The sequence below is a fragment of the Syngnathoides biaculeatus genome, chromosome 10, assembly GCF_019802595.1.
Source record: "Syngnathoides biaculeatus isolate LvHL_M chromosome 10, ASM1980259v1, whole genome shotgun sequence".
Classification (NCBI taxonomy): domain Eukaryota; kingdom Metazoa; phylum Chordata; class Actinopteri; order Syngnathiformes; family Syngnathidae; genus Syngnathoides; species Syngnathoides biaculeatus.
Window position 1 is genome coordinate 2,281,776 of NC_084649.1, and position 23,580 is coordinate 2,305,355.

Genomic DNA, 23,580 nt, shown 5'->3' on the forward strand with positions numbered 1-23,580 from the left:
AAAAAGAAAAAAAGTGACACTCGGTGATTTAATTCACAGATGAATTGTAAAATATTGACTATAAAAGATGTACTTGGGAAAATGCCCTTTTATTAAACTGATTCAAATTTAGTTATTAGCTTTGGAACATGTTGCAAAGTGCTGCGAAATACATTTTTTGTGCCAAAGTACTATCAGTGAAATATATAGTATAAGGCTGCAATCATGGCGAAATCTTTTTTTTTGTTTTTTTTAATCCAGTGTTTTATAAACTTTTCTTGACATCTCAACTGGTAACAGCATTGTGTTGTGTTTTACATGTGTTTTTTTTTTCAGGGGTCCAGTGATTAAAAAATGCCATTGGGAACGTAAAATGAACCAGGAGCAAATGTGTGACTCAAAATGCAAACGGTAATTTGGTCAGAACTAGTATACTAAACTACAAGTGTGATCACACCTTCAAACCAAATGACACTCAGGATATCAGTCAAATTCAATTCCATTTCAGACCCTTTTGATCATTTGGCAACTCTTTTTTCGAATGTAAAAGCATAAAAAAATTTGAACATTCTTCACCCCAACTCACCAACTTTCTTTGAAACATTCCACTTACACTCTTATGGAAGCAACAGGATGACTTTGAACCAGGCTCACTTTACTTTGTTACTTTACACTTTACTTTGTACAGCATTTTCTGTCCATCAATACATTGACACAGACAGTAGTTGACCTGCTGCAGATTACTTTTCCATATATTTTTTTTCCATCCTTGTCCCCAGTTCACATCTGCTGGGTGTTGTTTGTTTCTTGACCGTCTGTATTCTTTCAGCTTGATTAGAAGAGGGCCTTTTCCAGGTAACTATTAGATCACGTCAAGACAAGGGAGCAATGGGAGGCGAGTAGTACATTGGCACCATGTCGAGCAGGGAAATGGATCAGGTTTAATGCTCTATATTGTTGGTGTTTATTTTACTTACTGAAAATATGTACTCTTTTTGTCTTTAGACATTTAGGGGAACTTCTGTCAATGTTATATGGAAACCTTCAGGAATATAAATGTTAATTCTAAAAAACATACACTGTCAATCACAGGGCATCAGAAAGCAGCTTAGTGGACAAATATGAAAAGTACATTTTTTTTTGGTTTATTTTGATGTGCTTGAACCTAACATAGATTTACGTGGGTGTCTACTTAAACCTGTCGATCTTGTGCTAATGATACATCTACATACATCATTAATTGCCATCTGTATCAGCATGAGGCGACATGGTGGAGTAGCTGGTAAAGCGATGGCCTCACAGTTCTGAGGACCTGGGTTCGATCCCGGCCCAGCCTGTGTGGAGTTCACATGTTCTCCCCATGCCTGTGTTGGTTTTCTCTAGGCACTCAGGTTTCCTTCTGCATCCCAAAACATGCAACATTAATTGGACACTCTAAATTCCCCCGAAGTGTGATTGTGAGTGTGGCTGTTTGTCTCTATGTGCCCTGCAATTGGCTGGCAACCACTGACAGGTGGGATAGGCTCCAGCACGCCCAGTGACCCTCGTGAGGATAAGCAGCAAAATAATCGATGGATGGATGTTTCAGCATGAAATTTCATTGTATTATTGTCGGTCTTGAAATCGTCCTCTTTTGATGCATTTTTTCCAATGTGTCACCAGATTCATCCTCATTTTCTCTTGTGCTTTTAATGATACTGGTAAAAATTCAGCTCATTTCGGTGAGATGGAGATAGGAGCATGTGCAGAGAGCCTAGTCCAATTTAAAGTCAATCTATCCTTGCATATTCATTCACCTCTCAAAGGCCTACTTTTTACACTGGGGCATAGTTATTCTGTAGCAGAAAGGAGCCTTCCCCAAACTGTTACTACAAACTTGGAAACAAAGAGTTGTACAAAAATACTTCAATGAAGAATTTAGTCTCAGGGGGAACTAAAGCTCTAACGCAACCTACTTGTTTAAGAAGTGTCTAAAGACTTTTGTATAGGAGCAGTTAGTTGCGGAATCACTGGGGTTACTGATGATTCAAATATCTGTTCTTAAACAAAAGACACAAGTCAGAGGTCTCTATGAACGGAAAACATGAGTCAAAGAGTCGGCTGGCTGCCGCTAAGTATCCAAGTTGAGTTAGCATGCCAACAAAAGGCACCGACGCACTCCAAATGAACTCATTGCAAAGATGTGACTCGAGTTACTAAAATGAACTGGACTGTCTTATTCACTCAGAATAAGTGTATGAAATGACCAAGTTGTTTACCATTACTAAATCCATATAGTGCACTCAATGAGTCTTCCTGAAAAGATTAGTGCCTTAAATGGCTTGCTATTATCAAAAGGGAGTTTAAGGTTCAGGACCAGGGTTCAAATCCTGGCTCCACCTGTGAGGAGTTTGCATGTTCTCCCCATGCCTGTGTGGGTTTTCTCTGAGCACCCCGGTTTCCTCCTAGAAGTTAAAAAACATGCATTCATTGGAGACTTTAAATTGCCCGTTGGGTGTGATTGTGACTGCAAATGGTTGTTTGTTTATTCCTGTGAGTAGCTGGCAACCAGATCATGTTGTACCCCATCACCTACCCTTGTGATGAGAAGCCCCTCAGACAATGGATGGATGGAGTTCAAGGTAATTAAAAAAATGTAACGCGAAAAAACAACCATCACTTCCACAGCTGCTGCTTGCATGCTTCAGATTGATAAGACAGTGATGCTTTGACATGATCAAAATATTTTATCCAGCATCCGTTCTACTTCATTGCATCTTCAATGTTAAAATGTAGACACGATGCAATATTCCTGCATATAAAATGATGGTACAGGAGACCTGCCAGTGAAACCTTAGTGATGTAAAACCATTAAAGGCTGACATGTGGCTGGGTGTAGCCCTGTAACAGCTGCTCCTCAGCTGGAAATTTCACTTGTGTCACTGAAGCTACCTTGGCAGCTGCCTGCATTAACCCAAATTTTTCGCATATGGCTTCCTTCAAGGGGACTTTAACATAGTCCCGCTTCAATGAGTCCATCAGCTTTATCGCCGACTCACACTAAAAGTGTCCTCTCCTGAAATACACTGTGACATTTGGCCCTCTTACCCAGCTGCCAAATCAAACTCAATTAACTAGGAAATGTGGCAATAAGATGTTGTTGGAAGTTACTCCTGAGCTTCACTTTTATTTTTGTTTGAAGACAACATTGTGTGCCAACACGCGGGCTGTGTTCCGTTATCAAATCCCATTGGGACTGTGACCTATCTTGGTGACATCCCCTGTCGACAGCACAAGGTCAGTAAAACGGAACCCTGACAGGCAATGACATAGTGCCCTGCTCTGGTGAGTCAATGAATGATTAGGACATGCATTCAAGAAGACATGAGCGTGACATCCACCCGACAAGTTTCCTGCACACATTTTGACCTCAAGATGCATTTAAGAGACAGAATAATTTCCCTTTCTGTGAGAGTAATCATGGGGAAGATGACAATCAACAACATAGCAAAGTTCTGCAAATATTTGATGCGATGTGGATGACGAACCCAATCTTTTCTAATGCTGTGGTAAACTTTATCCCAAAAAACTGTATAATTTGTTTGCTTCCTTTTTTTTGTAATTTTAATTGCAATGCAAATAGGCCATGGACATTAACATTGTTAATCAATGGGAAAAACAATACTTTCTTGTGGTAAGCTAATATCAAGGTCTCTTATTATTATGAAGTGAATGGATAATGTACATACTTAGCTGGTACTCTAAAAGATATCCTGTTAAAATTCCATTAGGCTGTGAAGGTGGGGCCCAAGCCAGAGAGACAGTGTGCCTCTGTGTATCTGTGACTTTGAAAACTGGATTTTTCTCAGGAACTACAAGAGAAAGAATGTTGATAAATGTAGTAATCAGTTGAATTCGGCAAGTCGGTTTTCCTTTGTTGTTATTCACAAGATTTAATTTAATAAATTTTGTGCTGTTTTCCCACAATCCTACCTCCCTCTGGGGTTTTAAAGTTGACAGGATGACTGCCAGGACCATTGCCACGACCGTTAAAGGTCATAACAATGAGACTGTACTCGGAGAAGGGTTGCAGCCTGGGTATGATAGCATGGTTGCGGTCGCCGGGAAATGTTAATGTCTGTTTGTCTTCATGGCTTTTCTTCAAATCCACCAGACTCCGCAGACGCCACCAGTTTATCTATAAAAACAAAAAAGAGAGATCCATTACCACCTTAGTTAATGTACTGGGATGTTAATCTATATGTAACAGGATGTTGAGCATGGTGTGCAGAAGAGCAATGTTTTGAAGAGGATCCATAGGAAACAGAGGAATGACAGCACCAAATGGTGAGACGGTGTCAGGGTCATTTCTTTTAAACTGTGGCTGAAAACAAGGGTCTGTTTTGAGCTATTACCCTGTAGCCCCCCAGATGTCCATGCAACTTGTCCTTGTTTACACGAGTCCAGCTGACCTTGACCACTGAGCTGTTCATCACCACCACTGCTACATCATCAGGTGCTGCGGATGGAACTGCAGAAGGAAACCCAATAGAATACTGTATACAGCACGCTGCATGTACATATCACAGGGATAGCTACAATTTGGAATACAGACTGCTATTGTGACAAAATCCAATTTTAAAACCACATCACAAATGGAAAACTGACAACAAGGGTATAGATACACTATATTGGGAAAAGACAGAACTACAGGGATGGAGGGGCTCTACCATCAGCTACAGAGATGTGTCAAGCGACATAAAGGACCATTTGTCTTCTATCTAGATGTTGTGACCTGTGTTGGTCTCCTGGGGACAAGTCCAAAAGAAAGCTACCGGTAAACACAACAGAAAACGTCACAGTACGTAACCTTGAAAGCAAAAGCCTTACTAAAATACTTCAATAAAATGTTAATGAACAGCTAAATAGAACTGCATAAAGATGAAGTAGTGAAACCAAAATAAAATGACTTATTCATAGCTAATGTTTTTCTTTCTCTTCCTCTTAATATTAAAACAATAGATCACAAACACAAGGGCTACTTGAAAATGGACTGTTCAATATTTGGAAAGTGCAAATTGATTTAATTCAAAGTTAAATTCTTAGAAACAAAAATGCTCATTTTAATTGTGTATTGAAAGGGAGAATTTGTGAAATCAGTGTGTTTTGGGGCCTGTGTGTCTCTACTATTTAAACATCAAACATCGAGAATTGTAATATTTTACACTGAAAAATATCAGTCCGTCCATCCATCCATCCATCCATTATCTGAGCCACTTATCCTCACAAGCGTCGCAGGAGTACTTCAGCATATGCCAGCTATCTTCGCGCAGGAGGTGGGGTACACCCTGAACTGGTTGCCAGCCAATCACAGGGCACATAGAGATAGACAACAGTCACACTCACAATCATACCTAAGGGCAATTTAGAATCTCCAATTAATGGATGTTTTTATGATACGGGTGGAAAGCGGAACGCACAGAGAAAGCCCTCGTAAGCACGGGAGAACAGGCTGGGATTTGATCTCTGGTCTTCAGAATTGTGAGACAGTTGCTCTTACCAGTCGTGCACCATGCCATCCATTGAAAAATAGGAATGTACAAATTTGAATTAATTTACAAAAGCAGCTCTAAACAAACAAAGCAATGAACATTTTGCATTGTAGTTGGCCAACATGTATTAAAACTACTGAAGCTTACATTACAAAAATTAACATTTTGACGTTTTTGTGAATAGCCCCTCTGTCTTTCATCTCGCCCTCCATGCTCTATCACTCCTATTCAGGGTCACAGGGAAACTCCAAGCTATTGGGTGCCATATGAAAAACACCATACTCGGATAAGAATATTGAATTAACCATAATAATACCATAAAAAATAAATTTTCTTTCACAATTACAATATTAAGAAACATAAAGATATTAAATATGTTAATCCAAATAATAAATACTATACACAAGCGTTTAAATCTAAATGTTAAATGTAAATGTCAATATAAATTTTAAATGTGGGCGGCATGTTGCTTCAACTGGTTTAAGCATTGGCCTAACAGTTCTGACTAGGGTTCAAATCCTTGTCCCGCATGTGTGGAGTTTGGATGTTTTCCCTGTGCCTGCATGGGTTTTCTCCGGGCACTCCAGTTTCCTCCCACATCTCTAAAACTCACAATTGCCCTTCGGTGTGAGTGTGACTGTTGTCTGTCTCTATGTAACCTGCGATTGGCTGGCAACGAGTTCAGGGTGTACCCTGGTTCTTGCCCAATGATAGCTAGGATAGGCTCTAGCACTCCTGCGACCCTTGTGAGGATAAGTGATTCTGGAAACGAATGGATGCATTTTAAATATGATTGTAAAAATAATAAAAGAGGGAATGGGTGAAAAAAATTCAGTGGCTATTTAAGACACTCATTGACTGCTGTTGTGCATTGTAGCAAATTTTCAGAATCTCGAATCTTGATTCTCTTTTAGGCACAGGCATATATGAAATTTCAAAAAAATATTGATGTTATTGTTATTTTCAGCATGATCCTCTTCACAAATGACACTCCATACCCATCTGACTTTGGATAAGAGGATGGGTACACCTTGGACTGGATGCCAGTCAAGAAAGGTGATATAAACAACCATTCACACTCTCACTCCCATCTATAGGGAATTTAGATTATTCAGTTAATTTAACATGCATAATTTTATAGTAGGGGAGGAAACTGGACTGCAACTGGAGCAAAACCATCCTAAGCATGATGATGTATTTATCTATAAAATGTTTTTTTTTTTTTTAACCAAGATTTCAAATAACTTTTACTTTCAACCAAATTAAAGTCACCTGTTTCAGACTAAGCAATTTTGCAAATTGACAATGATGGTCATTTTGGAAAAATTCCATTTATCCCTGTCACTTGTGGGTCAATATCTTTAAAATCCATTATTCCATAGAATACAATGTTATCGCGGTTTAAATTTGTTCTGACAGAGTATCAGAAAATTACAATGTGCAAAGTAACAGTTGATTATTGTCCTTCCATCCATTTTCAACACCGCTTAGCCTGGTTAGGGTCACGGGCACTGGATCCTCTCCCAGCTGACTCCTGGCAAAAGGCAGACCTACACCCTTAACTGGCCACCAGTGAGTCTCAGGAAATGTATAGACACTGTCGCTGAGTAGGAACTCAACCTATGCTGTCTGCACCAAAGTTACGTGAGTTTGCCACTACCCCATTGATGACTACGAGCTGCGTATTGTACATGCAACAAAGCTATGTTTCTAATATTTGAAAAGTAAAAAAAAAAAACGCTACGTTTACAAGTTGTTGTCTCCCATTTGGTTTACATGTTTCCACCCAGGTATGCGTCCTATTTCTGATGCTCTTCTCAGTACACAAACATCTACATTTCAAAGCATTTGGTGTCAAACTCCAAGAGTTCTCAAAGGACATCATTGTCATCAGCCTCATCAGAGACGGTGACGAGTCTGCATGACAACAGTAAGTGGAGCGGATCGAGCTTTGGTGCAGCCGACATAATCTAGAGCTGAACACACTCAAGAGTGTGTAAATGATTGTGGACTTCTAGAAGCATCCTTTGTCACAGCTCCCTCTAATGCTTCAATTCCCCTGTGTCAACCACAGAGACATTTGAATTCCGGTAAATTAAAGTCTCTCAGGACTTAAAGTGGGAGACCAACAATAATTCCATCCTATGAAAGGCCAACCAGAGGATGTCCTTGGCACAGCCTGCCACAGGAGATATTAAGGCAGTTGTAAACAGCAGTCACTGAATGTGTTATGTGTTATTCATCACCCTGACTGCAATGGACAATCTGGATGACCAAGAAAATTGTTGCTATGCACCTATCTTCTCTTGAAGACTTTTTTGCTGCCAGAAATAAGACAAGAGTGCTCAAAATTGTCTTGGACCCTCCAAATCCTGGTCACCACCTCATCCAACTCCTTCCCTCGGGTAGGTGCTTTCAAACAATGAAAACCAAAACCAGCAGACATTCCAACAGTTTCTTCCCTTTTGCTATTAACTTGTTACCCAATCGACATATAATGGCATTGTAAGATTCTGCCAATTTTTTCACATCTCTGTTGGGACGCTAATACATTATTTGTGCACTTACTTTGCATGTCTGTTGTTGTCCAATACTGGTCACTTATGTGCTTCTGCACAATTTACACAATGATCACTGATCGAGATTATTGCAGTAATATTCTTTTTAAACTGCTTAAATTTCCTGAAGTCTTTGTACCATTTGCACAATTTCTACTATACTAGTTATTGAAGTATTTGTAATTCCAAACTACCAGTTAAAGTGAAGAAAATAAGTATTTGAACACCCTGGTATATTGCAAGTTCTCCCAATTAGAAATCAAGGAGGGAAATTTTCATCATAGGTGCATGTCCACTGTGAGAGAGATCATCTAAAAAGGAAAATGCAGAAATGACAATGTATGATTTTTTTAATGATTTATTTGTGTGATACAGCTGCAAATAAGCATTTGAACACCTGAGAAAACCAATGTTAATATTTGGTACATTAGCCTTTGTAATTTCGGAGGTCAAACGTTTCCTGTAGTTGTTCACCAGGTTTGCACACACTGCATGAGGGATCTTGCCCCAAACCCCCACACAGATCTTCTCTAGATCAGATGAGTTTCTGGGCTGTCGCTGAGAAACACGGAGTTTCAGCTCCCGCCAAAGATGTTCTATTGGGTTTAGGTCTGGAGACTGGCTAGGCCACGCCAGAACATTGATATGGTTCTTATGGTGCCACTCCTTGGTTTTCCTGGCTGTGTGCTTAGGGTCATTGTCAGGTTGAAAGACCCAGCTTCAATGCTCTGACTGAGGGAAAGAGGTTGTTCCCTAAAATCTCACAATACATGGACGCGGTCATACTCTCCTTAAATCAGTGCAGTCGTCCTGTTCCATGTGCAGAAGATCACCCCCAAAGCATGATGCTACCACCCCCATTCTTCACAGTAGGGATGGTGTTCTTGGGTTGGAACTCATCATTCGTCTTCCTCCAAAAGTTCAATTTTGGTCTCATCTGACCACAAAACTTTCTCCTATTACTCTGTATCACTCAAATGGTGATTGGCAAACTTAAGACGGGCCTTGACATGCTGGTTTAAGCAGGGGAACCTTCCGTGCCATGCATGACTTCAAACCATGAGGTCTTAGTGTATTACCAACAATCACCTTGGAAACGGTGGTCCCAGCTCTCACATGGGGCTCGACTCTAATTGAGATTGACCGTTATGTTTAGCTTCTTCCATTTTCTAATGATTGCTCCAATAGTGGACCTTTTTTCACCAAGCTGCTTGGCAATTTCCCTTTCCAGCCATGTGGAGTTGTAAAATTTTGTCTCTAGTGTCTTTGGACAGCTCTTTGGTCTTGGTTATCTTACAAGTTTGACTCTTACTGATTGTACGGGGTGGACAGGTGTCTTTATGCAGCTGTGAACATGCACCTACGATGAAAATTTCAGACACCTCCATGATTTCTAAGTGGGAGAACTTGCAATAGAGCAGGGTGTTCAAATACTTATCTTCTTCACTGTACCTCCACAAAGAAGATGGGTGTGTACTGTGGAAACAGGAATGGATCATGAAGTAGTTCTTCCTAGATTTTACTGGGAGCAAAGCCTAAAAAATATAGAACAAAATCTAAGAGGGATGAGAGAAAAGCAGCAGATTACTGAGCAATCTGGCTGGCCTCTGCTGCATGCTTCTTCAACCTCAAGAGAGCAGCCATGAACTGTTGCTATTGGCAAAGGGCAGGAAAAGAGGACACAAGTCAATGCAAAGCATTGACATCAGACTTATAAGTAGATATGAGACACTTTTACAAAACACTGGCCAAGAATGCCACCACCACTAAAAGGTATGAAACTAAATCATACAAGAGAAATAAAGCACTCCAATCTTAAATAGTTGGTGATGGAGCTGTCAAGGATGTGAAACGTTTTTGCCTTGAGAAGTACCCTTGATACTGATGAGATTTACCAATGATATAGTGTATGATATCCCTGAAAAAAAAATCCTGGTGATCACTAATAAGCACCCAAAGGTGAAATCTGTCATTATGGTAGATGGTGAATGATAAATGAACTGAAATTTTGAAGTGATCTACCACCTAAGCCACAGCTGCCTTAATTATACACACAGGATGTTGTCAAGAAGAAATCAGATCTATTGAAGCAAGACTTCATTGAACTCCTAATGAAACTGCAATGTTAAAATGCTGAGGTTTTCATAATCGGGCCTCTCTCATTTTTGTTCATAGATAGTTCAGTGTTTGTTGCCTCTTTTAATTAAATATGTGTCTCAAAGAAATACCTAATATGCCAGGGGTGCCCAATCCGTGGATCGCAATCTACCAGTTGATTGCCAAGGCAGTTTTGGTTGATATCGTGATCGCATGCTCCCCCCGCCCACCTCAATAAAAGAATAAGACGTCAGCATATCATCCATCTCATCGCTTGATTCAGGTGTGGCCAATACATTGATCATGCATTTCGATTGCCTGTCGGTTTGACCAGTCCTGGCCTCTTTTTACATGTGTCACTGCACGTGTGCACATAGAGGCATGCTCTAGCAAGCTGGCTTCCAATATACGATCTGTCGCATGCTGATTCCCCACCTCCATCCGGGCAATGATACACTCAGAGGGTTGAGTAACCTCATTGTCGAATAACAAAGCGTTCCTAATTGAGAGTATTGCCACTTAGATTATGGAGGCCATAGCTGTGCAAACAGTGACTGCTGAGACAGTTGAACGTGGAAAATCTCAAATGTCGCAAATGCTGTTACTTCTATTAAAACGAAGACAATCTTGAGGTAATATAGAACACCTAGTAAGAGCACAAAGATGAAAAAGAACTCTGAACCAAAGTACAAAGCAGAACGTCAGTGGGAAAAAACTAAACTCCAAATTGACAATGACTTCAACAGACAAAGTCTTTGTAATTATAACGAAGAGTTAGTGAGGCCGAGGCAGCAACAATTTTCTGAAATCATTAGTAAGAACTTCATCAACATTTGCACTGTGTTTGTTGTGGTTGACAACGCCCCCAAGGGACCCCCACTTTTTCAAAACTATTGTGAAGTCAGTGCTGGCTCATTTGCAGCAAATAATGAATTGCTCACATCAGCCTGGCATTTTCCGAAAGCTCTTAAAGTAGCTGGTGTTAAACCTCTTCTAAAAACAGGGCACTGGACAATTCCATGCTATCAAGCTGTAGTCAAGATTCTTAAGAAAGTTATTTTTAATCAACTCGAGAAATTCTTGAACTTTTTGACAAATTTCAATCAGGTTTGCGAACTCATCACAGTCCAGAATTTGCTCTTATGTAAGTGCTAAACGATATAAGGTTGAATACTGACTCAGGACAGGTGTCAATTTTGGTCTTGTTGAATCTCAGTGCGGCTTTTTAAATGGTAGATTATAATATACTGCTGAACAGGTTGGAACGTGGGTAGGACTAAATTGAACAGTCCTTAAATGGTTATGGTCCTACCAGGAGGAAAGGAGCTACTTTGTAACCATTGGAAATGCTCAATCTCAACAAATGGCAATGACCTATGATATCCCTCCAGGGTCAGTTCTTGGACCCCTCCTATTCTACCTGTCTATGCTACCCTTGGGTCAAAATTTTCAAAAGTTTAATTTTGACTATCACAGCCATGCAGATGACACACTGTTATATTAAGCAGCGTCTCAAGCTGACTGCAGTTCAATTGAGGTTTTGTGCCACTATCTCAAGCAGATAAATAACTGGATGAGCAAAAATTTTCATCAACTAAATCACAACAAAACTGAGACAATTCTTTTTGGCAATAGAGAAAAGAGATTTGCTGTTAGTCAACACCTGGACTCTCGACCTTGAAAAACCAAAGACCAAGTCCGAAACCTTTGTGTTGCTATTGATTCCCATCCTGACTTCCATCCATCCATTTGCTTTGCCACTTAGCATCACAAGGGTCGTGGTGAGTGCTGCAGCCTATCCCAACTGTCAATGGGCAGGAGTTGTGATACATCCTAAACTGGTTGCCAGCCAACCCCAGGGCACATGGAGACAAACAGCTGCACTCACACTCACACCTAGGGGAAATTGAGAGTGTCCAAATAAAGATACATGTTTTTGGGATGTGGGAGGAAAACAGAGTGCTTGGAGAAAACCCACACTGGCACGGGGAGAACATGCAAACTCCCCAAAGGCAGGTCCAGGATTGAACCTGGGCCCTCAGAACTGTAAGGCCAACACTTTCCATCTGAGTCACCGTGCCACTCCGATCTGACTTTCAACAGTCACATCAAATCAATCACAAAAACTGCCTTTTACCATCTGAAGAACATATCTAGAGCGAAGACTTGTATGTGTCAAGCAGACCAGGAAAAGATCATCCATGCTTTTATCTCAAGTAGACTTGACGACTGCAATGGTCTTTTGACTGGACTCCCCAAAAAGAGTATTAAACAGCTGCAGCTCATTCAGAATGCTGCAGTTCACATTTGGACCAAAACAAAGCGGCCAGGGCATATAACACCAATCCAAAAGTCCTTGTAGTGGCTTCCAGTCAGCTTTAGAATAGATTTTAAAGTTCTGATACTGGTCTATATATCACCAAATGATTTAGGTCCTAAATACATGAAAGAAATGCTTAGGGAATACAAACCCAGTAGAGTTCTGAGATCGACTGACTCACATCAAATAGTGGAGAACTGAGTCCAAAGCAAACATTGTGAAGCAGCATTTAGCTATTATGCTGCACACAAATTAAATAAATTGCCAACAGAGGTGACGTCAGCCCCAAGTGTGAATGTTTTTAAATCCATGTTGAAAATTCTTCTTTTTTTCATGCTTTTTAGTGCATTTCCACTTTTTAATTATATTTCTTGTACTGTATGTGGTTTTACTTTTACTTTTTAAAATATATACATATACTGTATATTGTCATTTTTGTTTTCATCCCATTTTAAATGTTTTATCTCTGTTTTTAAATACTTTTAATCATGTAGATCACATTGAGTTAACTCATATCTGAAATACGCTATACAAATAAATTTGCTTTTCTTTTCTTTGCTTTTTCAATGGTATTGTGACGTTTGTGCTAAATAGTTATCATATTTCCCTTTCATGGGCAAGATTATTGAGAAACCTATTTTTAATCAATTCAGGAATTCCTTAAACTTAAATGGTGTTTTTGACCAATTTAAATCAGGTTTCCAAACTCACTCCAGTACTGAGTATGCTTTTTTCAAAGTGCTAGATGACATAAAGTTGAAATGTCAATTCTGGTCTTGTTTTACTTTTGACACTGTAAATCATAATATACTGGTGAAAAGGTTAGTCTCATGGGTTGGACTAAATGGAAATCCTTAATTAGTTCAGGCCCTGCCTGGAGTAAAGGAGGAACAGTATATTGGAACCATTGGAAGTTTTCAATCTCATCAAATGGTAATTACCTATGGGGTCCCTCAAGGGTCAGGTCTTGGACCCCTCCTGTTCAGCCTCTATATGCTACCTTTGCGTCAAATTCTTTAAAACTTTAACCTTAACTATTATAATTATGCAAATGACAGTTATATCTTGCAGTTTGTCCGGATAATTACAGTTCAATTGAAGTGTGGAGTCACTGTCTAAAACAAATAACTTAAAGAACCAATATTTTCTTTAGTTAAACTACACCAAAATTGAGATCATATTTTTTAGCAATAAAGAAAACAAGGATTGATGTTAGTAAATTCCAAAACCAAAGACCAAGTGTAAAACCTTGGTGTGCTGATAGATTTTAACCAGACTTTCAACTGTTAGATCGAATCAATTAATAAAATTGCTTCCTACTATCTGAAAAACATCCAGCATCTGTCAAGCATATCAAGAGAAGTTCATCCATGCTTTTATCGCCGTGGATTTGACTGTTTTAATGGTCTTCTGACTGAACTCCCTCAAAAGAGCATATAACAGCTGCTGCTCATTCAGAATGCTGCAACTTGGCTTCTGACCAGAACAAAGATGTCAGAGCACATAACTCCAATTCTAAATTCACTACCGTGGCTCCATGTCAACTTTAGAGTATATTTTAAAGTTCTTCTACAGGTTTATAAATCGCAAAATGGTTTTGATCCTAAATACAAAAAATAAATGCTAACGGGATACAAACACAGTAGGGCTCTGAGATCTACAGACCCAGGTCAAATAGAGGCGTACAGAGTCCAATTCAAACATGGTGAAGCAGCATTTAGCTATTGCACCGTAAACAAATGGAAGACATTGGCAGCAGTTTTTTTCTTCATGCTTTTTAGAGCCTTTCCACTAAATGTTTATGAGCTGTTTTTTATTCTTCACTTTTAAATGCTTTAATCGCATAAACCACGTTGAGTTACCTTGTGTTTGAAATGTGTTATATTAAGAAATGCTTTGCTTAATTGCTCGAGGACGGCATCATTTGAACAACTGTCATATTATCAACATTACCACATTACTGGCAATCCTTCATTGATAAGTAACTCTCCATAGTATGTTCTTATGTCTTAAAAGCAATGTTTTGTCACAATGGTTGTCTGTTGTTGTACAAACCATTGGAGACAAACTCCTTGTGTCTGTCTGACAGACTTGGCAAACAAAGAGGATTCTGCTGCAAAGAGTGAGATAAAAAAAAGCTTCGACCTGCAGTTTTTTGAGCGCAAATTGAAAGAGTATAACCAAAACACTTTGTTAAAGTCAATGTTTTTAAACATTACTGATAATTTTTCTCACACAAGTAATTAGATACATCTGCTTGTCCGGATTAAAAACTAATAGTCCAAGTTTCAATCCAATAATAGAAGAGTGAAGACTCACAATCTTCCCCTGAGTATCCAGTCACTATGGTTGGCTCTGGGCCCCAACCTTGATTGTTCCGGGCATGGATCTTGATCTCGTATGGCACAAATGTGGGTGTGTTCTTCACCACAAACGAGTGTCTCTTCACAATGTGTTCCTTCCAGTCCTCTTCCAAGTTCTGCTGTCTGTAGCTTACTTTGTATTCAAGACCTGGCCCATTGTGTTCAATTGGCAGTAAGGGCTAAACAAAAACAAGGAATTGAAAAAAAAATAAACGTTTAAATTTGACTTCTGTTAATTGTGTAAAATGCCACTTTTATTTCTCTTACACTGTGTCACACCTTTCATTTCACTAAAATGACAACTCAGTGCTTGAAGCACTTGCAGTGTTTTTATCTATTAAAAGAATGGGCTGGGTATCCTGCTTTTCTTAAATTTTGCATCAGGGCAGAATATAATGCAATTTGTCTCCAAATAGAGGACAGTCTGCAAGAAATATAATGAGATACAATAATCCATAAAAGCACATTATTAACAGATGGAGAACTCATCAATCCAGGACTCAGAAGCCATCTTTTTATGACACAGGAACCAGCTAATTAGTGAAGGCAAGATTTATCTTGCGGCAATAAAACAGAATAGGAACACTGCCTTTCGCTTGGACAGCTTTCAATAGATTTTCATTAATATAAAGATCTAAGCCAACTGATTGAAATTAATGTATTTTTCTCAAACTTAAAAGGTAGTAGATGTGAGTTATTCAGCTAGTCTACTCAACAAGATTTGCTATGTAATAAAAATAAAAAGCCAATAATCTTTTCTTACCTCCCAGTTGATATCCATTTCATGCGGCAAATGACCTTTGATTTTGATATTTTCTGGGTTCTTGTCAGGGGCTGTGAAAAAGAGTATCATTTTTGACAGAATTGTTACAGTAGTGTGAAAAAAATTTCAAGCGCAATGGCCACACAAAAGAGAAAATTCTCAACAAGAATGGAATCAATTATGTCACAGGTTGGAGTGTTTTAAAGTTCATGCAGAGCACACTTTGGGCAGCTTTAGTGGCCTCAGGCTTCTTATCCAAAAGTACAATGTATAATAAACAATGCGGAGGATGCTTTAGACCTCTTGGAGGGGTTTTGTATCTCTCTGTGGGCTCACTAGGAGGTCCCCTCCCCACACCGTTAACACCAGCCACACGGAAACGATAGTCGACATAACCGTGGAGTTTGAGGATGGACGAAATGTGATTCCCCGGTACTCGCAGCAGCTCTTTCCAATTTCCAGGCTCCCACTGGCTCTCCTCGTATTGAATAATAAACTCTGTTGAAAAGCAGAAAGACAATCAGCCCCTCACCGCTACGTCTCTTGCCAAAGAATTGCTTATCTAACCACAGGCTGTGCAGAACCCTCCTCACTCTCTGCTTTGGGCTTGTGTCTTCCACAGATACACTGATCACAATTCATGCTTGGATGGATCAATAATTGATACATGTTGTATAACATGTGCTGAACGCAAGACTTGCAGAAAATGATAATAAAAATTTAGCCTGTTGGATTATGACATGACTGTAGCATGGATGTTCCTTTTACCTGTGGTTGAGCTGTTGTGATTGTCCCCCGGGGTCCATTTTAGTTTCACACTTTTGGTCTTCTGTTCTGACAGTACCAAGTGCTCAGGTGGATCAGGGACATCTGAAAAACCATGGCATGGGATTGGAAAAATCACAGACACATCAATCACAGCATGCAGGAAAGATGACCAAAAGAACATTTCAATCAAGTCCTCACAGTAGTGTCCAGATGTGGAATAGGCTGCTTCACTGTGTTGACAATTGCTCATGCTTATTATAAAACCATATTTCACTCTTAAAGCCATGGCATTCTCTGCTTTGACTTGCTGAAATATCATTCTCAAATATTACACGTCAAAGTTTCCATGTTTTACTCAGACAACTTTTTCTAGGATTTGGGATGTTATATTGGCTCTCTGGTGCCTCAGTAAATGTGACATCCATCCACTCATCCATTTTTGGAGCCACTTATCCTCACCAGGGTCATGGAATAAACATGAAATATCTATTTAAAATCATCCACGTATTTTTGAGTTCCAGACGATTTTCCACCACGATGGCTGAAATCAGGTCATACGAATTTCTAAAGCCTATCTACGTTACCAGCAAAGATTTTAAACCTTACCTTTCTGCTCCCGAGGCATTGCTGTCATTATAATAAACACATGGTCGTAAAAGTTTTCTTTATTCACTGTGATGGGTAAAACGTAGAGAACAAACTTCAAGTGCATGCATGTTCATTCCAAAAAAAAATGACTATTCTAGTTCTTCTACATGGATGCAACCAGTCACAAAAAAGGTGGCAGTGTGAGCCAAATATGGACAACCCTGCTAGAAAAACTGGCTCCAACATAAGTGCATAACTGTCAGAGAGGCCTATTTTGGACACCAGTGTATGATGAAATGGTGAAAGGTGTGTGTTTATTTATTTATTTATTTAATGAAATTGCAACTTTTATATTAGGACTATGTTAGATGATAATCTAACATAATGTGCTAATGTAATCGAAAGAGGTAAAATATAGGAACTTCAATGCATTATCTGGATTTTCTGGACTGGATCTGAAAGACGGTGGCATGGTGCCACAGCTGCAGAGCATTGGACTCACAGTTCTGAGGACTGGGGTTCAAATCCTGGTGCCTCCTGTGTGGTGTTTGCATGTTCTCCCCATGCCTGCGTGGGTTTTCTCTGGGCACTCCGGTTTCCTCCCACATCCCAAAAACATGCAACATTAATTGGACACTCTAAATTGCCCCTAGGTGTGATTGTGAGTGTGAGTGTGACTGTTGACTGTCTCCATGTTCCCTGCAATTGGCTCGCAACCAGTCCAGTGTGTACCACGCCTCCTGCCTGATGACATGGGATAGGCACCAGTCTTAATGTGACCCTCGTAAGGATAGGTGGCTCAGAAAATGGATGGGGAGATCTGAAATTGTATTTACTTTGGCTCACCTAACACCATGAGCAATGCAGATGCAATGACCTGGTCCACTGGAGTTCTTCCCACACATGTGTACACACCCTGGTCCCTCAGGCTTACATTGAAGATTTGAAGGATACCATTCTCCATAAAGTATCTGTCGACGCGAAGATGGAGACACAATATTGATTGATAAAAGTACGTACTAAAATTACTTTCCAGCTGGGAATAGGTCTGTAATACAGTACATAAATCCAGCACACTACCTTGAATTGTCAGTATAATTTAAGCCTATGTCCATATCGTCTTTTTCCCACAGGAGTTCAAAGTCATTGAAGAAGGACTTGTCGTATTCTACCAGGCATGAGAGCTGGGCTGTGGTGCCTATTAAGATCCGCTGGTCTTCCGGGGCCACCGTAATTCTTGTAGGATCTTTGAAAGCAGGATAGTATTTAGTTTCCTCCTAAACGAGGACTAGGAGTCATTACAAGCACATTAGGTACAAGATTCTATACCTTTCACATAAAGGGAAGCTTCAATGGCAGATGACCCTTCTGTGTTTCTGGCGTAACATGTATATTGTCCAGTATCGTATTTTTCTGTGGCGTAGATTTCCAATGAGCCATTATCATGAACGGTAAACCTCGGCCCATCCATAAATTCAGAGGAATCATCTTTGCTCCTATATCCAATAAATAAACGAAAATACATCAGCCTCTTGGAATTATTTTTCAAACAAGTAGTAAGGGAATTTTACCTTTTCGTTTTACCTTAAAATCAATTTTACCATTTTTTTAAACACTGTCTGGTAACCCCATCTTGAATGTTCTACTGAGTTGTGTTTCATGATTGCAAAAGTATAAAGATTTTAATGTAGTAGAAAAAATGTAGATAAACCTTTCATATTGGATAAATTTCACTTTGACTTTCACAATCGGCTCATCAAAATGCATCAATTTCTTCCGGTTCACGTCACTGGCAGTCCTTTGAATGTATGGATGTCTCTTTTTTTTTTATCTTAAATCTTCTTACACACTTGGCCTACTCTTATTTTTTGACAGTATAAGAGAAGAGCAGCGTAATTGAGAACTTTGATTTATAGGACAGCAAAAGAAAAAAACACATTCCACCATAGGTCTCTGTAAATAACCTGAACCAGAAAATGTTCCTTTGTTTTGGATTTGTCGAATGTAAAAGTGAAACTTAATCACTTTATAACTTGATAACCTAACACAACACAAATGTGAAACGTTACAATCTGAAACATCTAATTTATCACCTTTCAACGTGATATTTCGCTTTTTTCATGCATCATCCAAGTTCCATTTGATTCAAACCTACAGGTTTTCTTGTTGTTCAACATGTAGCAATTGTTGTGGTGTGGTGTTTACATACCTCAAGTTGGGTTGTTGGGTTCCGCACAGACTGTTTTTGTTGTTGCACTTCCGGAGTGAGGAAGTCGTGGGTTCCTGCCGTTATGCGAGTAGTCTGTTGATGTCTTCCAATAAAATTTGTTCCTGTGTTCGACACTCCGCCTCCGACTCCTTTTCTTCGGTGTTACACTGGTGACTCCAACGTCAGTCCCGGCGTTTCCGAGACTGAACCCAACATGGCAACCGCCATCCTCAAATTGCCGGAGTTTTGGGAGACATCCACGGCAGTGTGGTTCGCACAGACGGAGGCTCAATTCGCCCTTCATGGGATCTCGGATGATTCCGCGCGTTATTACCACGTTGTCTCAGCCCTCAGGTGCTCAACGGCAGCCAGTGCAGTGAGTTTCATCACATCTCCCCCAGCCCGAGATAAGTATCCTGGGCTCAAGGCTCAACTCCTCAAGGTTTTCGAGCTTTCATGGCGGGAGCATGCCCGACTTCTTTTGACTATTAATGGGCTGGGAGACAGCAAACCTTCCCAACTCATGGAAATTATGCTAAACCTGCTGGCACGGAGGAGCCCAATTTCTTTTTCATTGAACTGTTTCTCAGACAGATGCCGCCGCATGTTCATACAGCGCTCGCTAACAGTACTGTTACTGAGCCCCGGGCCCTGGCCGAAGAGGCCGACCGTTTCTTCACCCAGCGCTTCTCCCCTGAGGTGCTGGCCACGGCGCACCGTTACTCGCCCCCGGGCGTTGTTTCATCCAGAAGGGGCCCCATCGCCACCGACGGCCGCGCTGGCACAGGCTTGTACTACTTCCACGCCCGTTTTGGCGCTCAAGTGAAGAGGAGCCACTCACCTTGCAACTACAACGCGTCGGGAAATGCCAAAGCCCGTGCTCCGCCCGTGGGCGCGAAGAGCCGGTTGCTTTTTGTCAAGGACACCCTTTCCGGGCGCAAATTTCTTTGTGACACTGGTGCCCAGAGGAGTGTCGTGACAACCACTGCGGAGGACGCGCTGGCGGGACTCAAAGGCCACCCCTACTGTCTGCTGATGGCTCCCCTATCCGCTCTTATGGCTTAAAGACTGTGGACTTGTGTTTTGGGGGTCAGCGCTTCACATGGGACTTTGTCACTGCCGACATCTCGTTCCCTATCCTCGGCGCTGATTTTTTTTTTTTTGTGCACAAGGGCTGCTAGTGGACGTTAAGAAGGGCCGTCTGGTGGACGCACTGACTTTCCACGGTTGCCTGTGTTCGCAATGAAGCAACTTATGGCGGTTTCTCCAGTTCACTCTCAGATGGCATTATCAGCTCCTCTTTGGTGAGTTCCCTGGCTTGACACGGCCCACTTTCTCCTCTGCCACAACTAAACATGGGGTTAAGCACCACATCGAGACCAAGGGCCCCCCGATTCACGCTAGAGCCGACGGCTCGACTCCGATAAGCTAGGAGTCGCTAAGTCTGAGTTTGCCAACATGGAGCGCCTGGCCATCGTCCACCGCTCGGATAGCCTGTGGGCCTCGCCGCTACACATCGTCCCTAAACCGAGTGGCGGGTGGTGACCGTGTGGTGACTACCGCCGGCTTAACGACGCCACCACACCCGACCGCTACCCTGTTCCACATATTCAGGACTTCTCGGCCCACCTGGTGGGCAAAATCCTCTTCTCCAAGATCGACCTGGTGCGCGGGTATCACCAGGTTCCCGTGCACCCCTCAGATGTTCCAAAGATGGCTGTAATCACACCGTTTGGCCTGTTCAAATTTTTGAGGATGCCGTTTGGTCTCAAAAACGCGGCCCAATCTTTCCAACGTTTCATGGATTCTGTGCTCAGAGACTTGCCCTTTGTGTTCGTCTATTTGGATGAGATCCTTGTCGCCAGCTCCTCGGAAGAAGAACATCTGATGCACCTCCGTGACCTCTTCACAAGACTCGAGCAGCACGATCTGATCATCAACCCGGTGAAGTGTGTTTTCGGGGTGCCATCCATCCAGTTCCTCGAGCACCTCATGGACAAGAATGGCGCCGCCCCCCTTCCGGCAAAGGTGGAGGCTGTCTCTGCTTTTCCCCGACCTCACCCAGCTCGGGAGCTCTGGGAATTTCTGGGATGGTGACTTTCTACCACTGGTTAATCCGCCGGGCGGCCCATATCATCCGCCCGCTCTATGAGCCTCTTAAAGGCAAGACCCATAAAGGCAAGGCTATGCAGGCCGGGCTGAGTCATGCCACAATGCTGGCCCACCTGTCCCACGGGTCCCCCTTCACACTCACTACTGACGCATCAGACTACGCCATTGGGGCCGTATCCAAACAGTGGGTCGGCGGCGCCTGGCAACTGTTTGCCTTTTTCAGCCGTCAGCTGGTCCCCAGAAACGCAAATACAGCACATTCGATCTGTTCCCTATTGGAAGGCCGTAAGTTCATGGCATACGTGGACCATAAACCCCTCACTTTTGCCATGTCCAAGGTGGCCGAGCCATGATCTGCAAGCCAGCAACGGCAACTGTCTTTCATCTCAGAGTACACTACGGACATCCAACACATTGCCAGCAAATCCAATGTGGTCGCGGACTGCCTCTCCAGGGCGGTCGTCGGCACTGTGCATCTTGGGTCTCAATTACACCCGCATGAGCGCAGAGCAGGCCTCGGACCATGGGGTGCAGGCCCTCAAGACTTCTGACATGGGCTTGCCCCTGGAGGAAGTCATTGTTGGTGACTCGGGCGTCACGTTGCTGTGCGACCTCTCGGCTGGCCAGCCTCGGCCGTTGGTCCCTGCGAACTGGCGGCGCGCTGTTTTCGAGGCGGTCCACAACCTCTCCCACCCCGGCAACAAACCGTCCGCGAGGCTGGTGGCCCAGAGGTTTGTGTGGCGCGGGCTTAAGAAGGATGTGCAGGCCTGGGCCGACTCGTGCGTGGCCTGTCAGCGTGCTAAGGTGCATCGCCACACAAAAGCCCCCTTAGAACCCTTCGCTGTACCCGAGAGGAGGTTCATTGGTGGATACGCTTCCTCCCTCACACGGTTTCACCTACTTGCTGACCATGGTGGACAGGACGACCCGCTGGCCCAAAGCCGTTCCCCTCTCCTCGACGATGTCGTCGGACGTGGCCCGGGCATTCATCGGCACGTGCTTCGGTACCCCATCCAACCTTTCCTCTGACCGTGGCCCTCAGTTTACCTCTGAACTCTGGAACGCAGTCGCTTAGACTTTGGGGTCCACAGGCGAATGGTCTCTGCAAGCGGTTCCACCGCTCCATGAAAGCAGCCCTGCATGCCAGCTTGACAGACGGCAACTGGTTGGAGAAGATCCTGTGGGTCATGCTTGGCCTCAGGTGCCTGCGCTCTGCTGATTTTGTGTTCATTCGACATGATGCCAACCGTGGACCCCTGCGCCCCCCATATGATGGCCCGTTCAGGGTCCTGGACCGCGGGGATAAGAGCCTGGACAATGGCGGTAGACCCGAGACTGGACAGCCTTTGGGGTTGGCCCTCTCCCCGCGCCGGGGTCGTCTCCCTTTGCCCTGTGCCCCTGCACCTGCTGGGGTGCCCTCGACCCCGCCTGGGCCCTTGTCCCTTGACTCAATGGACAGTGCAGCCCCGCACACCTCGTCACCTGCAGTGCACACCCGCCAGGGTTGGATCATCATCCCTCCACGGCACGGGGATTTTGTCTATGGGTGAATTCTGGGGGGGGCTTGTGTGGTGTTTACATAATTCATCCGCGGGACCTCGAGTTTGGTTGTTGGGTTCCGCACAGACTGTTTTTGTTGTTGCACTTCCGGAGTGAGGAAGTAGTGAGTTCCTGCTTTTATGCGAGTAGTCTGTTGATGTCGTATAATAAAACAAGGTTTGTTCCTGTGTTCGACACTTCGCCTCCGACTCCTTTTCTTCGGCGCTACAGTGACCTGTTAATGACGCACTTTGTCTCTGTCACTTCTATTCATTTTAAAGTTCAAGTATGACACTTTACATATGCCTAAGAGCACGTAAAAATACATTGGATACCAAAAGGTTTTAATGATGCTGTGCGCATCCAGCGGTTGAGCTATACTGCTCCCTGTTGTTGAGAGAATGAATAAAACACATTGTCCACCCACCAAGTGATAGTAGATGGTGGAGAGCTGAAGACGTGGCAGTGCATCATCACTCCCCTCCCTTCGACAGCAGAGTAATCCTCCACCTCCTTTGTAAGAATCATTGGAGGGAGATCTGCAAAGCAGTAGATTTGAATGGCATAACAAGCATGATTTTGTGATGGGAACAAAACAATACTGTGAACAGAAAAAGGCGCGGCAATTAGCTGCAGCACTGTGCAGTATTGAGTGTGCCGACGAGAGTGACACAACTAGTATTGCTTTGATTTGGGGAAATTTTGTGCCTTAATCAGGGATAAGCATGAGAAGAATTCAAGAAGGAGACAATA

General features: G+C 42.4%; 1 protein-coding gene across 3 annotated transcripts in view; it reads right to left on the reverse strand.

Moving 5' to 3' along the window:
- Nucleotides 1-23,580, reverse strand: part of chl1b (cell adhesion molecule L1-like b) — a 116,460-nt gene that overhangs the window by 25,068 nt on the left and 67,812 nt on the right. For all 3 annotated transcript variants that reach the window (XM_061833253.1, XM_061833252.1, XM_061833254.1), the window contains 11 exons: nucleotides 23,255-23,366; nucleotides 18,297-18,463; nucleotides 18,048-18,213; nucleotides 17,814-17,938; nucleotides 16,380-16,481; nucleotides 15,912-16,109; nucleotides 15,612-15,682; nucleotides 14,805-15,027; nucleotides 4,374-4,489; nucleotides 3,952-4,156; nucleotides 3,708-3,830 (listed from right to left, as the gene is read on the reverse strand). In XM_061833253.1, the coding sequence (XP_061689237.1) occupies nucleotides 3,708-3,830; nucleotides 3,952-4,156; nucleotides 4,374-4,489; nucleotides 14,805-15,027; nucleotides 15,612-15,682; nucleotides 15,912-16,109; nucleotides 16,380-16,481; nucleotides 17,814-17,938; nucleotides 18,048-18,213; nucleotides 18,297-18,463; nucleotides 23,255-23,366 (1,608 nt within the window). The remainder of the gene's footprint in view (nucleotides 1-3,707; nucleotides 3,831-3,951; nucleotides 4,157-4,373; nucleotides 4,490-14,804; nucleotides 15,028-15,611; nucleotides 15,683-15,911; nucleotides 16,110-16,379; nucleotides 16,482-17,813; nucleotides 17,939-18,047; nucleotides 18,214-18,296; nucleotides 18,464-23,254; nucleotides 23,367-23,580) is intronic.